This window comes from Sander lucioperca, chromosome 23, assembly GCF_008315115.2.
Source record: "Sander lucioperca isolate FBNREF2018 chromosome 23, SLUC_FBN_1.2, whole genome shotgun sequence".
NCBI classification, from domain to species: domain Eukaryota; kingdom Metazoa; phylum Chordata; class Actinopteri; order Perciformes; family Percidae; genus Sander; species Sander lucioperca.
In genome coordinates, this window is record NC_050195.1 from 1502640 (window position 1) to 1519134 (window position 16495).

Below are 16495 nucleotides of genomic sequence, written 5' to 3' on the forward strand. Positions count from 1 at the left end.
TTGCTCACACTCTTATCCACATCTCCCCCAACAGCCATGTGTTTTTGTTTTAATTCACAGTTGTGTTACAAAACAGTCCGATTCTGTGGAAGTGTATTTTGGCAGCATTTACACACATTAACTTATAAAATGTGCCATTCTAGCTAACACTGGGTGAAAAGGGTAACAACAACAATTGGCCTATTTTCCACAGCAGCTTCTTTATATTCTATATTCTTACTGGACACATCTTACTCTGCCCTATTCTAGAAAAGTTATTGGAAATGTCTTATTTCTTAGAAGACAAGTCAAAAATGTTGCTCCCGCTGGCAGAATTGCTAACTAGTTTTTAAGAGATAAAAAATGAAGACTGAAAAATGAGTGAAGGAAAACATTTTTAAAGTGCTGCTGGGCTGCCTTCTGAAGAAGTTTAGTGTCAAGCCAGCTCTTGTTGGGCTCTACAACTTCATGTATTCTGTCCCAGGTGTTGGGAATGGGAGAAGCATGGAAGGGTGGTGACGTGGGTCGTTCTATCGGTGGAGGCCAAAAAGTCAGACTTCTGAAGGAGGCCATGGAGGCACTGGCTGACCAAGAGGATCTTCTTGTCCTTTCTGTGGACAGGTATGTTGATGACCAGAGATAGATATATTTTTTTATATATATAGCTTTTTTTTGTTTTATTTAGCTTTACATGACATGATTTTCCATTTTCGTGGTAACTTCAGACCAACACTACCTTTCCTTTGTAGTCTGACTTTTCTTAATAATTCAAATGCATAGCAAATATATCTCAACATCTAAATTAATCTTGTGTTCAATGATCCGCTGGGGATGGATAATTTAAATATTCACTAACTATGTTCCTTGAAAGAGTGATTTCCCAAGAGACATATTACTTTAAAATACTGTAAAAAGGTGAAGTGCCTCATTCTGATTTCATATGTTTGCAGCCATAACAAATAAGTATAACAAAGAAAAGCCTAGGCTATGTGTGTTGCTTTTCATAGACATTGAGCTTTGTTTCGATTAAGCTTTCATTTGAAATATAAAACATTTCCATACCAAAAAAGTGATGCAAAACACCTTCAATTGCTGTGTAGATGTATGAATTAGAAATTAAACTAATTTTCAGAATGACAGACTGTAATAATTGCTATGAAAGTGATGCCTCCTCAGTAAGAGGTGCTTCTGCACATTTCTGTAGCTCTAAAACGCCCTCAACTCATTCATGTAAAGGCATTATTACAGAGCATCGGCTAACAGGAGAGTAGTTGTTACATACAGGTAGCTGAATTAGGAGTTTTCAAAGCTAGAGTTAAGAGTTAATGTGAGTGGGTTAGAATAATAACAGCTTTGCAAGCCATATTTCCTCAAATGGAGCAGAAGATGTCATTACTTAGTGCACCATGTCACATGAATAATGAATGCTATAATTGCTGTGCAATGTTGTCATGCCCTTAAAACAGGTAATTGGAATGGGTTTTTTTTCTTTTAGAGCAAAAGATTGTAGTGTAATAAACTGCATCTTCAAGTGTATTTTGAATTCTATAATCCTGCTGGGCCACCTTCGCTGTTTTCACAGGGTCTGATTCAGTCACTCAAAGCCTTGCAGTACATTTTGTCCTATATGTAATTCACTAACTGAAATTCATTCACTGTGTTGTTGAGCTTTTGGGCATGTGCTGAACCTCCCTAAATGAAAAGAAAATGAATGCATCCAATTCAAAAGCCAAACCTTAAACGAAGACTTCAACTGTCATTCACAGCCAGAACCGTTTCAGTCGCTCTATGCAATTTGGAATTGGTAGACATTTTTCACATATAGAAATTACTTTTGGGCTTCAAAGTAGAACATTTAGGGGGGTAACCTTATTTATTTATAAAAAATTTTTAAAGATTATTTTTTGGGGCATTTTTAGGCCTTTATTTGACAGGACAGCTGAAGACATGAAGGGGGAGAGAGGGGGGAATGACATGCAGCAAAGGGCCGCAGGTCGGAGTCGAACCCGGGCCCGCTGTGTCGAGGAGTAAACCTCTATATATGGGTGCCCGCTCTACCAACTGAGCTATCTGGGCGCCCCAAACTCCACAACTTTGTAATGCCAGTATAAAAAAGAAAATTCTCACTGGTGCACATTTTAAGTTTGCTCCTGTTTTGTGAGTGTGACCAGCGTTAAAGCCACTACATCCTTAGTGAAAACCCAATGGAATGGTGACACACTATGGAGTGCATTGTGCATCATTAAACAAGTATTAAAACATTGGCTATTAGTGTTCTGTTTATTACCTAAAAAGGACACATAAAGCTGCATCACATGCAGCAGGACATTCAATGCAGCTTTAAAAACAAAACCCTGTTTTTTGTCCTGCTAGCTATCGATTTAATTCACCTGGTAACTCTGGTGTATATAGTTAGATGATAATATAGGCAACACCCACAAATATAATGTAAAACAGACCAGTTCATTCCCAGGCCAGGTTAGTCAATTTATTTTCATATGCAATAACTTTTTAAACATTGTCATAAATGTTTTGTCATGGTCTGCAGCAATAACTATGATTGATGAGTTTACAAGGGACAGAGGGTATGTGTATGAACACGTGTCGGCCAGATGTAGATACTGTACAGTAAAGCTTGCAGGCTTCCTCATCGATGTTAGACTTCTCTTCATCTCATTACATGCCTGACCGAGGTGGTTCAGAATGTCTTTTACTTTTCTTGCCACACTGTATATAAATTGCGTGTACAGGATTTCTTTGGATCCGTAGTGTGTTCAACGATAGTGTGTACAATAGTACACAGACACAAGTACAGAATCAAAGTCCCATCCAGAAGAGAGCGTTTCATAGTCAGTGACTCTGGAAATGGTCACCAAAATGAATAGGCTCTTTTACTGTTATGACTTCACACACCTCAAAGTAACATCGGCAGAAACATTAGGAGTTTCCACGTCCTAAAATATCTGCCCTTTGCCTGCTATTAAATAAGACACCACAAGGCCTTTTTAAAACGGGTTAGGCACTTTTTCCTCTGTCTGTCACAGAACTTTCTGTGTATTGTGTGTTAATGTCTGTCAAAGCTAGACTCAGTTGGAAACATCTTACAGAACAATCCAGAAATGCTTGCCTATACAAATGCTCACTCATGAAGAATGTTCACTGTTTACATTACGATTTCCATCTATCTCAAGCAAGTAGAAACCTGGGTTGTGTGTCAGATGCAAGATAAAGAGTACTTTAAGAGAAAACTGTCTGCTGTCAGAATGCCCCTAAAGGGGGAAATAAAATGATAATGATCTGTTGTCTTTCATATTCACCACTCCCTTTTAGCTATGATCTTATCTTTGCTGGGGGACCAGAAGAGATTCTCAGGAAGTTCCAGAAAGCCAATCACAAAGTGCTTTTTGCTGCAGAGGGACTGATATGGCCAGATAAGCGACTAGCTGACAAGTACCCCTCAATGCGCAGTGGCAAGCGCTACCTCAATTCTGGAGGTGGGTTCCAAAAAAGTCTATATATGATCTAAATGCTCAATTGTTTTAACCTAATGAATCGTCTTTGACCCTCGATTACTCGACTATCAGGTGACAAAAAGTAGATGTTAAAGGGTCACCCTTGTCATCGTATATTCCTATAGTATCCCAACCTCATGATACATCCTAACCCTACCATGACCCTGTCTAATTCTAACCCAGTTCATAGTGTATTAACCTGAAGATTAACCAATACCCATACACTCATCTGTACAGAATGAATAATCCCAATGTAGTGTGATTATCTGTGTGGATCTATATTGGACAATGTGGAAATAATTTGAGGATATATTAAGATTTTCACAAACTTAAGGTTGTTTAAAAGATAACCATTTTAATTTTGTTATGTGCACAGCAATCTTCTGTTGGGGTATACTAGTGCTTGAGTAACCTGGTTGGAAACCCATAACTTATATGGGTGGGCAAAGGTTTATACATTGCACCATCAGCTGTCAAACTTTGAAGACATGCAGGCCGCGTTGGAATTCAGGGGACTTAGCAGTGCAGCCTCAGTGTTATTGGTATAAAGAGTGGTGCAAAGACTTTAAGGAATGACAACAGACTGGAGTTAGTTTTAAAATATAAAACCGCAGGACCTTTATTATTATCTCTTGCTGTAAAATGGAAGTATATTTTTCTTGTAAACTTGCTCCTTGAGATATTTCCTGTTTAAGTGGACAGAAGGTGACAGAAGCACATTCATGTGAAAATTGACTGTGAACCTTTTCAACCCTTTTTTACTCAAGATTTGCTTTTAGTAGCCACCCTCCTCACTTTTGCATTGGAAGGTATGTATATTACATATGAAGATGATTATAGGCATAATATGATTGTGACATTTGTACACAAAGGATGATGAATAAGGAAAAAGTAGTGAATGTGTGCACACATTTTTAACAAAAGAAAGGGTAACAGTATGTTCTCATCCATAATCCCAATGGGCAGCTGCACCCTGCCAGTTGTTCAGGACATTGAATTACTGCTGTCCCTATGGTCATCAGCCTGGTCTGACCTCCCATATTGGAGCCTAGCTGTCTCAGACTGATCACAGACTGTGTTTAGCATTTATTGTCATTGACATGACATGTGGATTTGTCTTGGCCCCCAGAACGTGCCACAGTTTGTATAAAATTGCAGGTTTTGTTTGTGTTCCTACAGCTACCGCCCAAGTGACCATATGGGAAAGTTTTATAGCATCTGGACACACAACTGTGTCACAAAGAGTGCAGTATTTTGGCGACATAATAAAGATACAGTAGTGTTATCTGCGTTCATATATATATAAATCTACTCATAAACTAACCTGAAACTTTCTTTCTTAAAATTTCAATAAACATATGATAAGTTATATTGTTCCATGTTACTGTAGTTCCTTTTTTTCTTGCAACTTTGCAGTCAAAAAATTGCACACTACATTCCACAGAGCAGTGCAAAACTCAGAATTTATGCATTGGGTCAAACAGGCATGCACTTCCCAGCACTGTCCATGCTTTTAAAGCCATTATTTTATGGATAAGCTACCAACAATAAGAGTTGTTTAAAATGTCATGATTTCCTTTTAACTTTTTCTTACTCCTGCTATTTAGATTATGTCATGTCTACCCGCCGACTTGTTTACAGTGTCTAAGGCACTTTTTAAATCATGGGATGCAAAACATCGCACACCAGCAACATAACCAAACCCTGCAATCTGTCACTGTGGTCAGTGTCCTTGAGCAAAAGAAGGAAAAAGAGGAGACAGGGGAAACCTAAAGTAGATTGCCATGAGAATGTACATTTAGAGAGGGTGTGAGATACGCACACACACTGTTGGGAGAAATTTAAAACGTATAGATTGCAGCTTTCCTACTGCCCATTATTGCACTCATTTCTATGTACAGGCTGTGGGAAGAGTGTCCCTGCCCATGTCTTGCGTGCTTGGGATTATTGCCAAAAATTACATTTTGTGTAAGGCATTCAGGCAGTATAGTGTAATTGTCACCAACAGTCTGCCAGCTGTATATGACCTTGTAAACGCTATATTTTACCGCTGGATATGTTTCACACCGTTTATTACTTGCAGGTATAATTGGCTACGCCCCATACATAAACAGAGTTGTTTCTCAGTGGAACCTCCATGACAATGATGATGACCAGCTCTTCTACACCAAAATATACTTGGATCCTTTACAACGAGTAAGTATCTTGTGTCAATGCTTAATATGAAAATGTATCCCCATAAAACATATCTTGAATGGCTAATACTCTGTTTTCATGTCTTTCAGCAAACTCTCAATATGACTTTGGACCACAAGTGCCAGATTTTCCAGAACCTGAATGGGGCTGTTGGTGAGAAATCAAAGAAACTGAATCAATATTTGTCAAATATATTAAACTCAATTATTTAAAGCTTTAGTGCGTAACTTTTTGATATTAATGAACGTCCAACATTCAAGCCATTGCCAAATGAGTTGATACAAAGCAATTAAGACTATCAGGTCCACAAAACTCTCTCTGTATTTCTCAGTATGGCTATGTTCAGAAAATGGTGTCGTCCTGTGACTTTCGTGTGCAGAAAATCAAATGAAGATAATTAACTCTTCTGAAGAATCCATGTTTTTTTAATCCTCCGTGTCCTCCTTGGTTACAAGCAACTGCGTTGAGCAGGGATGAGGGTGGTGCGCAATCACAGAAGGCTTGTATCATGTGGATGTGCTGAAAGTTTTGTTGTCATTACTTAGAATTCTTCATGGGGGAGACAGAAACTATGCACTATAGCTTTAAAACCCCAGTTTTATGCTGCCTTTTATAAATGAAAAAATGAAGTGAACGATTGCACATTTCCAGAGAACTTGCAGGCTTGGCAATTTACCCAGTTAGTTATAAAGCTTCACCGCTCTATCCCATGTGGTAAGTTGATTTTTTTATAACCTGGCCAGAAATGTCTCTTGTTCCTGTTTTTGGCAGACGAAGTGCTTCTCAAGTTTGGAACAGACCGCGTTAGAGTTAGAAACACAGTGTACGACTCTCTGCCAGTGGTTGTCCATGGCAACGGAAACACCAAGGTGAGTAAGGGCACACCTAACAAAGCATACTTATGGCACAGCATAGATACTTTTAAGTTAGCAGCCTCATCTACTGTAGTAGACTCACTTTGGGTTGAATTATTGAACTCACCAAAGATTTCATTTCAGTGCAGAAAGTCCTACACATAACAGAAAATATACATACTGTTCATGTACTTTCCAGTAATCCTGGCCATATCCAGCTCATTATTCAGTGGAGGAGAGAGGTCTGGCCAAAACTAGCCTACAATGCCTCTGGCCATGTGTCCCCATTTTCTTTTCACCAATCTCTCTCTGTAAATGAGAGTGATGGGCCCAGCAAGCTGAAAAGTTTTATTGCTGGCCTATTTCCTTCCCCAATCTCTTCACAAGGCTCGCTCCACCACCAGCAGTCCGTTTCTGGCCTTCCTTGGTAATGAACCAAACCCACCAAACTGTTGAGTCATTCTTCCCAGAAGCCTCAACATCTGGAGAAGAAGCTCTAAATGTTTTATCACAGAATCCCTGTCGTAGCAGTGGTTCCAGGGATCTAGGCCCCGACCAAAATGGTCATATGCAACTGTTTTTTGTGAGTGTGCGAATTAAAATTTTAATTGGTATTATTGGTGCCCCAGTCTATAGAGAGGCAAAGTCCCTCCCCTTCCGGTGGACCTCATTGGACCTTAATTCGGAAAAAATATGAACGAGAGTCAATGGAGAGATAATAATTATTTTTTGATCCTGTTTGAATTGAGCCATGGATTATAAATGTGATGTTCGTCAATTTAAAAGATAATTTTTCAACCGAAGAAAGTCTCAGTTAGCTGTAGGTTTGTCATATGACCACTTAGTTTTGTGTGAAACCACTCAGTGAACTACATCTCTCGTCTCACAATTTACGTCACCTAGCTTGATGCTCAACTTGCTCGCTAGCTAGCTAGCTAGCTTAGCTCTGTTCCACAACACATGTAACGTTATCTTACCTGATGTGTTTTATCCAGTGAAGTGTTTTCAGCAGATAAGCAAAAGACCAAGCAAGATCCTCTGCTCATTTGAGTAACGTTATATCCCCGGTATGATACACACAGACATTGTAGCTTCAGCGAGACGTCATCCATGCGACATTGAAGTGTGTAGTCTTTCTAATTACGTATTTTCACAGTCTTATACTTCAACAGTTTAACAATAAACTGATACTTTCTTCGGTTGAAAAATTAACTTTTAAATTGACAAACATCATATTTGTAATCCATGGCTCAATTCAAACGGGATCAATAAATAATTCTTATTCATTCATATTTTTTTGAAAGATAGGTCCCATTGGCCGGAAGTAGAAGGACGTGACTTCGGCTCTCTATAGCTGATTATTTAAAAAAATCAATATGAGGAAAGAGAGGAGAAGGTTGGTGGGGAGGAAGGGACAACGAGAGGTTCCGCATCAGATAACACTGATGATGAAAGTGCAAGCAGGGACCGACTGAGCCAGTGAACAAGAAAAAGTGCCACTTTCAATCACAATGGCTAACAAAGTACCCGGGGGTTGCGGTATGAGGGGAAAGCTATGCTGTGTGTGTATTGTAGGCAATGTCACCTGTCCATTGCAGGCAATTCTAAACCTGTTACTGGGGCAACAAAGTTTAAGCTTGAAACTTTGAAGTTGCACAACAACAACACAAAACCTGCAGGGACTGATGCATGACCTGAAACAGAGAGCCCCTCCCAACTTCTTTTCAGGGGTTAGATTAAAATAACTTGCAAACATCAAGATTTTAGCCACTGTCAAATTAAGACAACTATTCATCAGCATGCAAGGACATTGATTAATACTAGATAAAATTGGTAGCACCAGTGCTACCAGTGGAAAGGTTAGTCTGGAGCCCTGGCATTCTACCATTGGAGCTACCTAGCTGGATTTCTGACCATTAGTTTATTATTATTTTCCAGTTATGCCAAGTTCAGTCTGGTTACTAATGCATTATCACATAGTTAATGTATGCGATAAGAGATTTGTAAACAGTAGTGCACTGAAACTGTTATGTTCCCCATAGATCTAAACTTTTCATGCACACTAAATACAGAGCAGACATAATTATGATTACAATATGTTGAAATTAATGAGGAGAACTGAGAAGAAAAGGGATAATTACGCCAGACTGAGGTCTCAATTTCACTAAAAGGAGACATTTATAGCCTGCGGTCTTAAGTGATTCTACCTGTTCATCAAATTCCTACATTAAATAAATGGATTGAATATTCACAGTAATATTCCAAGGTATAATCCAAACATGTCACAATGATAAAACGAAGTTCTGCTGAATCACAGAATAGATTTGGTGTTATTTCTTATGCTGATATTAATCTTCTGTAACCTGGCTTTCACCTGCTCTGAATTCTTTCCTGTACAGATGTACTTGAACTACTTGGCCAACTATGTCCCTAATACATGGAACTATGAACATGGCTGTAGCCACTGTGATGACGATGTTATGGACCTGTCTCAGCTAAAAGTAAGTGCTTCAAATAAGGTCATTTTCCTCTTATTTGCTGTCCTCTTTAGTCCATTTTCAAAGTGCTGCTGTGGAAATTTTGTATTAAGCCACCTCCCTGTGGACAAGGGAAAGTAAACATTGCTTGGTCTTCCAGCATGAACAATCCATCTATCAGTGACTGTCTAGACCATAGGAGTGTAGCCCAGCTTGTCCTATTTCAACAGATATGCAAGACTGTTGGTGCTGCACACACTCCCTTTCCAATAATAATAGGTTATGTGCCCGTTGGTCCTTTTGGACCCTTTTAAAAGAGCACAAGTGCCAGGGAAACTACTTGAGGAAGCACTGCACTGCTGTGGTACAGGATATGGCTTCTGGGGTTTTCAGAAGGGCTCATTTAAAGGGGTGTCACTGTCGACCAGCCTGCCTTTAAGTGGGCTTCTCAGAATGGGTTTTATCCTCAATAGCAAGTTATAGTGGTTACGCTGAAAATTTGTTACAGAGTTCAGCCAAGGCTGGCGATGTATAGACAGAAGGAATGGCAGGCACTAGAAAATGTCGCTGGCTGCGTCTGTCAACAATGTTACGAAACTTAACTTCCCTCTTTGTGGACTGAGTACTTAATTGTCCACAAGATCCCAGTTAATCTATTCTATCATAAACGGAAAATACATGCATCCGGCGGAATTTCCTGCGGCACCGGAGCAATCCCGGAAGTGGAATGTCATAGATATAGAATATGAATCCCTTAACATTTACTCTGTAGGTTCCATGAATAAATGTGCTTAAATAGTTTAACTGGAGCTGATTCAACACAAACCCAGCTACATGAAAGGCATCTCTGTGAAAGTTGCTCTCAGTGACCTTCCATAATGAATGCAGAAAAATGCTGTTCCTCAATAATAGGCAAGTTAGTGGAGACATTTCATTCCACTGTGCCACTCTATGTGTTTGGGACAGAGACGTCTGTAAGATCAGGTCATGTGGAAACTCTGGTCATACTGTGTCCAGCCCTTTGTTGTGGGGTAAACCCAGGTCACTGGCTGTCTAGCTTGGCTCTTTGTGTACTTTGGTTTTGGGAATACGCTTAGACTTTGCAAATATACTGTGAGTGTAACACTACTACCTTATACTAATTTAGCCAGATCCCTTCACGACCTAGTTGTGTCTCTTGTAGTTAACTTGAGATTATTTGCAAATTAATCGCACATTTTTTTATCTGTTCCAAATGCACTTTAAAAGGGATATTTAGGCCCAAATCACAGAACACGCATGCATTAATCGCGCGTTAAAACAACAAAAGTAGTTTTAACTGAAAACAATTAGTGGCATTAAAAGGAATTTGCTTTAACTGGTTATAATCACATTAACATTGCCCTAGTTCAAACAAAAGTTGCTTCTGTCTGTCTGCTTAAATTATACTGTTCTCTGCCCTTTTTGCCACTCCTTTCCTTTTGTTGTCTGTCCGCTGTATGTCCATAACAAGTTAAGCTCACATTGGCAAGATGCTTGAGTTTCCCATCTTGTGCCTGAAACAGTCATTGCGGAATTCGCAAATTAGACGGTGCTGCTAGGATCCCTTTTCATCCCTGGCCCAACCTTTGCTGTGAACTGGTCAAGAGGATGAGGAGTCCAGACTGAACTGTGTGGGCTGGAGCTGAGTGTCATGGGAAAATGTTTCCTCCTCTCTTCTCTGTGTCTCTTGCTTTATGTCTCTTTATATCTTCTCTGCCTTAACTGTCTGAGCCATCATTTTGTACATGGGCTGTCCTCTGCAAAGACTTATACGTACGTGGCAATCTGGGTTAGAAGTTATAATTTCTGTAATGCAGAGCATAGCTATTGGGAGTTTGTAAGACTTCAACTGATCTGGTCTGTAGAACCAAGACATATCCAATCGTTTGTTGTTGTTTTTTTGCACAGATCGTGCTAATCATAAATGTAAACAGTTGAAATATTTATTTAAAAATGTAACACAGAACATCACATCAGTTAATTAAGAGCAAGTAAGTGACATTAAAGCAAAGAGAATGCGGTCATGGACACCATCTGTTGCAACTTCACTGTTTGCTTATGTCTGATGTGAAATGTCAAATCATCCATGACTTATGTTAAACATTGTCCCTTCACTAAGACTAAAATAGTATTAATTTGTCTTCTAATCTAAACAGGAGTTTCCAAATGTGTTCGTTGGAGTATTCATTGAGCAGCCAACTCCATTTCTTCCTGAATTCTTCCAGCGGCTGCTGACCCTGGATTACCCCAAAGATAAACTCAAAGTTTTTGTCCACAACAATGTGAGTGTATGCAGCTGCAGCTGCTCTTTGGTTTCCTTCTAGAGCTATATGATGCATGTCTCCTAATGTGTGGCTTCTAATCCATTAATATTGGCTCCTTGCTCAGGAGGTTTACCATGAGAAGCACATCCAGAAGTTCTGGGAAGAGAACAGAAATGTGTTCAACAGTTTCAAGGTTGTGGGACCAGAAGAAAATTTGAGCCAAGGAGAGGCCCGGAACATGGGCATGTATGTCTTTTAATCTATCATCTCTCAGAACCTGTGGTCTGTAGAGCAAAATTGATGAAACCAGATGTTGGTGTATTAATCCTAACCTAAAGGAAAATGTGCCTGATGTGGAATTACTTTTAAACCTCTAAATGTGTGACTTTTATTTAATAAAACAGTCCCCTTGTGTTGCAGAACAATGTTAATGAATTAACTCCCTGGTGATTATGACAGGCCCTTCCATGTTTACTTTAAAAAGATATGTGGTGTGGTTGAAATATTGTCAGCTCAATAGTTAGCTCTCCAGACTTGTGATGTGTCCTTTCTTAGCAGTCAAATACCTACAGTAGTTGCAGTATTTCCCCCTGATTCGTCCTATATGGGAGTGTTAAATACAGACATGTATAAAGTACTACAGACCCATACTTGAGTAAAAGTACAAGTGCTCTATCAAAAAAGTGACTTGAGTAGAAGTTGAAGTGCTCTAAAAGCACCACACTGAAGTAGAAGTACTAAAGTAGTCAACATGTTGTGTACATAAGTACTGCAAGTAGTTTATTTTAAAATGTACTACTCAAGTACTGAAAGTAAAAGTACAAGTATTGTGTTATGTAGTTATTAAGAAAGCAGTCAAAAGTTTGAATATCATATTGTTTATATTATGTCAAATGTTTAGCCAAGCCTGTAGCCAAAGGAATTAACAAATATTAAATATATTAAAAATAAAAAATATTAACAAATACTGAAATAAAATGTACAATTATCACACTGCAAGTAAAATGAACATCCTCTCCAGCACAGTAACGATTAAAGCCCCAAAAAACGTATCACACACTAGCTAGTAACGTGTGATGAACAGGAAAGTTAGCAAGCTAACAAAATACAGATAAACTAGCAGCTTCACATCACAGGGTAAAACGGTTAACATTCAGTACTCATGGCATACTGAAACAACTCAGGAATAGCTTAACAATAGCTAAATAGAAAGAGTACAAACTTACATCGTCTCTGATTTCTGAACAGGCGACCGTAATGAAAAGAAACACGAAGCGATCTCGGGGATTTCATACTTAACTAACGTAGCTGTAACTACACGCACTGTAACCTACACAGTCTCCGTAGCGTGAGGAATTCACAACAGTAACGAGTATCAATGCAGCACATAAAAAATGTATCGGAGTAAAAGTATTAAACTCATCGAAAATATGTACTCAAGTGGAAGTAGGAGAAAAAAAATTATACTCCAGTAGAGTACAGATACAGCCTTTTAGTACTTAAGTACAGTAGTGAAGTAGTTCTACTTCGTTACTATACATCTCTGGTTAAATAACAGTCTGTTGTCACGTGATGATTTTAATCTGTGAGGCCGCATCACAGAGATCCTGTCAAACCCACAGTATGGCTAAACGCATTGGTCAGGACAGCCCCATAATGAAGAAGTCTATTGTTTATTAGCAGTCTCTAATCTTTCTTAAATCACATTAACCCCTGGAGGCTTAAAGATCATCAGTGAAAGTCTGACTCTGCAATTGAAAATGACATCTTCTACTTAGGACCTGATACATTTCAACATGTGACCGTGATGACTTCCAAGTATATCATTGACTGTAATCAGCCCCAGATTGAATAACCACTACTTTTTCTGCCATGTCTGTGTTTTGATTTCATTAGGGATCTTTGCCGTAAGGATGCCACGTGCGACTACTACTTCAGCCTTGATTCAGATGTGATGCTCACCAACCGACAGACGCTGAAGCTCCTCATTGAGCAGAACAGGTAATCACATGGTAGCTGGAATAGAAACCACACTGGAACCCATTCAACAAGTCTCCTTGGTAGTTGTTGTGCACCATTGAAAGTGGCAAAACCACAGGAACATTACAGCGGAGTGAATAAAAGGTTAAAAATAAGCCGCTATGGCTTCCTGTTGTTTCCTGGCCACATGGAAACAGTGAAAGAGTCTATTGCACTAACCCCGAAATGCCACTTTGCATTATACAAAAAACAAACATGCAAACCCTTTTCCCTTCTGCAGCTCGTTCCCAATGGCATTGTGGCAGTGGGAGGCATGCAATGTAAAACTCTTTCTAGGATATTTAAAGACAGCATGAGAATTCTTTGCTGGCAATGAAGTTGTGGGAAATTCCAATCTATTGTAACTAAAAGAAACTTTTGCATTAGTATACTGCAATGTAGTGCATCCATTTCAACCAACACTTTGATTTTTTGCTCAATTATTTGAAATCTGCCCAGTTTATTTCATAGAAGAAAAGCCCTTTCATTGTGGCTTGGGTTTGTAAGAGTAAAAGCCCAGAAGTGGAAAAATCCTGTATTACAGTATGTCACGCAAATTCAAAGAAATAGACCAGATTCATAGTTTATAAAAACAGCCTGCTTCAGTAAGCTGGTATACTTATTTTAATCCAATTGAGCACGATTTACAGCTTTGGTTTGCATTATACAATTCTACAATCTGTTAGTGATATGGCAGTGATAATATATGTATCTACGAAGAGGTTGATCTCCTCCATGCAGCACAACTATGAGACCCAGTACATTAGGTGGTTGGCTGGCTGTGAGATGTCACTGAATTGTATCTGCTCTGACAGAATTACCATTTCTCCACTCTGCCTCCTGCTTTCCTACAGAAAAATAATTGGTCCCCTTGTCACTCGTCACGGCAAGCTGTGGTCCAACTTCTGGGGAGCCTTGAGCCTGGATGGTTATTATGCTCGCTCTGAAGATTATGTCGACATTGTGCAGAGAAAACGTGTGTAAGTCACAAGTGCCAAAATGGAACACACACAGCAATGGCTTCGCATTTTTATGGTTCACACACGAGTATTGGATCAGTGCGTCTATGACTAAAATAAATATTGTACTATTGGGCTGAAACAGTTCTCATAAATGTTTAGCCATGAATAACAATACACATAAGATGCCTTCATTATGAGCTACATCCTAGAATACACATGTGAATTAAAGCCACAATCATCCTGAGCAGTGATTTAGTACTGAGCCTCAAAGCCTGAGGTGTGACAAAAGCTGTAGTCAAATTCACAGACTCTTTTATGTGTTTAGAAATAAGTTGAAATGGCGGCGAGATGGCGCAAAGGAGTAAACATTCACCCACCACAGTTGAAAACTAGATTTAATCACCCACACTCGTTCCATCATCCTTGTCACTGCACTAGCAACTCCTACTGGTAGGTCAGGGTGGGTGGGCAGAGAGGGTTGGGATGTGCAGATAGCATAAATCACGAAGACAAAGAGGCTAGTGCAAGTGGAACTGGCCGTAACACTGGGACTGGGCAGTCCTCCAGGCTGCCTTGAAGTCGACGTTGGGGGCTTAAAACACTATCGAGCGACAAAAGAAAAACACACACAAAAGATTCTTTAAAAATTGTCTGCTAATTGTAACCAAATAGACAAAAGATTCAGAAAGAATCCTTTACCACATTTGACATGCTGCCTTATTTTACCATGTAGTTCACCAACACGTTCTCCAACAACTCCTACAACACACCTGCAGTCATGGATGGCACGAGGATACAATATAAAATCCCCTTCAGCACACCAAGAATAAACATTTTAACAGTACTGTACTGTAAAATGACCATTTTCTTTCTCTGTCTTGTTGTTTTTAGGGGTATGTGGAACATTCCTTTCATGGCACATGTATATCTTGTCAAGGGCAGTGCCTTGAGGAATGAACTGAAAGAGAGGAACTACTTTGTGCTGGAGAAACTAGATCCAGATATGGCTTTTTGTAGAAATGCCAGAGAAATGGTAAGAATACTCGACCCCCATCTGTATGGATTCATGTCTTAGTATTGTAAACATATTGTGGTTATATAGTGGTTTCTATAAAAACATGTCAGCATTATGGCGCTTAGCCACTGTAAGGGATACTTATACTAGAAAATGTAATTCTGTATTTACATATAGAAAAGATTCAGTACTACTAGTTTAGAATCTTAACACTGACAAAGTCAACAGCTCCAAAGGAAGCCAAAGACTGGCAAGTATAAGTGGTTTGAAATGTCTTTGTCTGTCATCAAGGCATGCACCTCCTGTTTATGGTTGCTCTATGGTGCATTCCAGGTTCTCTGCTCCACTTATCCAGTTATCCTTTACTTTCTCTTGCCTTATTGTCATGATGACCACAGACAGTGCAACCAGTTGCAATGCCTGGCTGGCTAGCTGACAAGTTTGTCTTGTGTGTTATACGTTTTCCTTTCTACTTGTAAACTGTGTTCCCTATATCACTGACATGTCACCTGTGCGCTGCATTAAAACAACTACCATGCCTGATCCAAACTCGTGTGCTTTTGGATTGCTTGGCCTTTTCCCCAGCATGTATTCCTGTCATGTTAACCCACAAAAAACATCAGCTTCAGAGGGAACCTTGCTCCTTTTTTCATGCAGGCACATTTCCTCTCCTCCTGAGTTGCTATGTATGTGCCATATATACAGTATATATTTCAACTGTCACCCTGTTATCCTATTTACATGATGCTTCTCCTTCATTTTAGACCAGTCACAGAGAAAAAGACTCCCCTTCTCCGGAATCATTCCATATGCTCAGGCCCCCAAAGGTTTACATTTGTTTTGATTATTCTGCTATCTGAAACATCCATTTCCAATGGGTTAGCACTCAGAAGCAATTCCGAACTTTGGATCATTTCATAGGTTCTATTTCACAAAAAAACTTGTACATGATTTGATTGTGGATTTCTTGGCCCTGCCAAGTTAAATTCTGTAAATGTAAAGGTATTTAATGAGTAAAACACTGACATTTCATGTTTCTCAACTTCCATATTGTCCATTGGAATTTATATGAGCACCATCAATCATTATTTCAGATTGGACTGTTACATATTTATTGACTAAATAAAATATAATATCAAGTTGCTTTCTATGTTGCTGCCTATAACCTTACATAAGAAACCAGGATGCCTGGCAGC

The 16495-nt window shown here is 39.2% G+C and overlaps 1 protein-coding gene across 2 annotated transcripts in view; it reads left to right on the plus strand.

Annotated features, from left to right (window-relative positions):
• The window catches only part of plod2 (procollagen-lysine, 2-oxoglutarate 5-dioxygenase 2), a 35393-nt gene that overhangs the window by 12581 nt on the left and 6317 nt on the right, over positions 1-16495 (plus strand). Inside the window, exons 3-14 of one of the 2 annotated variants that reach the window (XM_031304897.2) lie at positions 464-600; positions 3310-3473; positions 5575-5687; positions 5777-5840; positions 6459-6556; positions 8941-9042; positions 11196-11321; positions 11428-11549; positions 13200-13304; positions 14177-14302; positions 15176-15317; positions 16064-16126. In XM_031304897.2, the coding sequence (XP_031160757.1) occupies positions 464-600; positions 3310-3473; positions 5575-5687; positions 5777-5840; positions 6459-6556; positions 8941-9042; positions 11196-11321; positions 11428-11549; positions 13200-13304; positions 14177-14302; positions 15176-15317; positions 16064-16126 (1362 nt within the window). The remainder of the gene's footprint in view (positions 1-463; positions 601-3309; positions 3474-5574; positions 5688-5776; positions 5841-6458; positions 6557-8940; positions 9043-11195; positions 11322-11427; positions 11550-13199; positions 13305-14176; positions 14303-15175; positions 15318-16063; positions 16127-16495) is intronic. The other variant, XM_031304898.2, reaches the window with a different exon arrangement.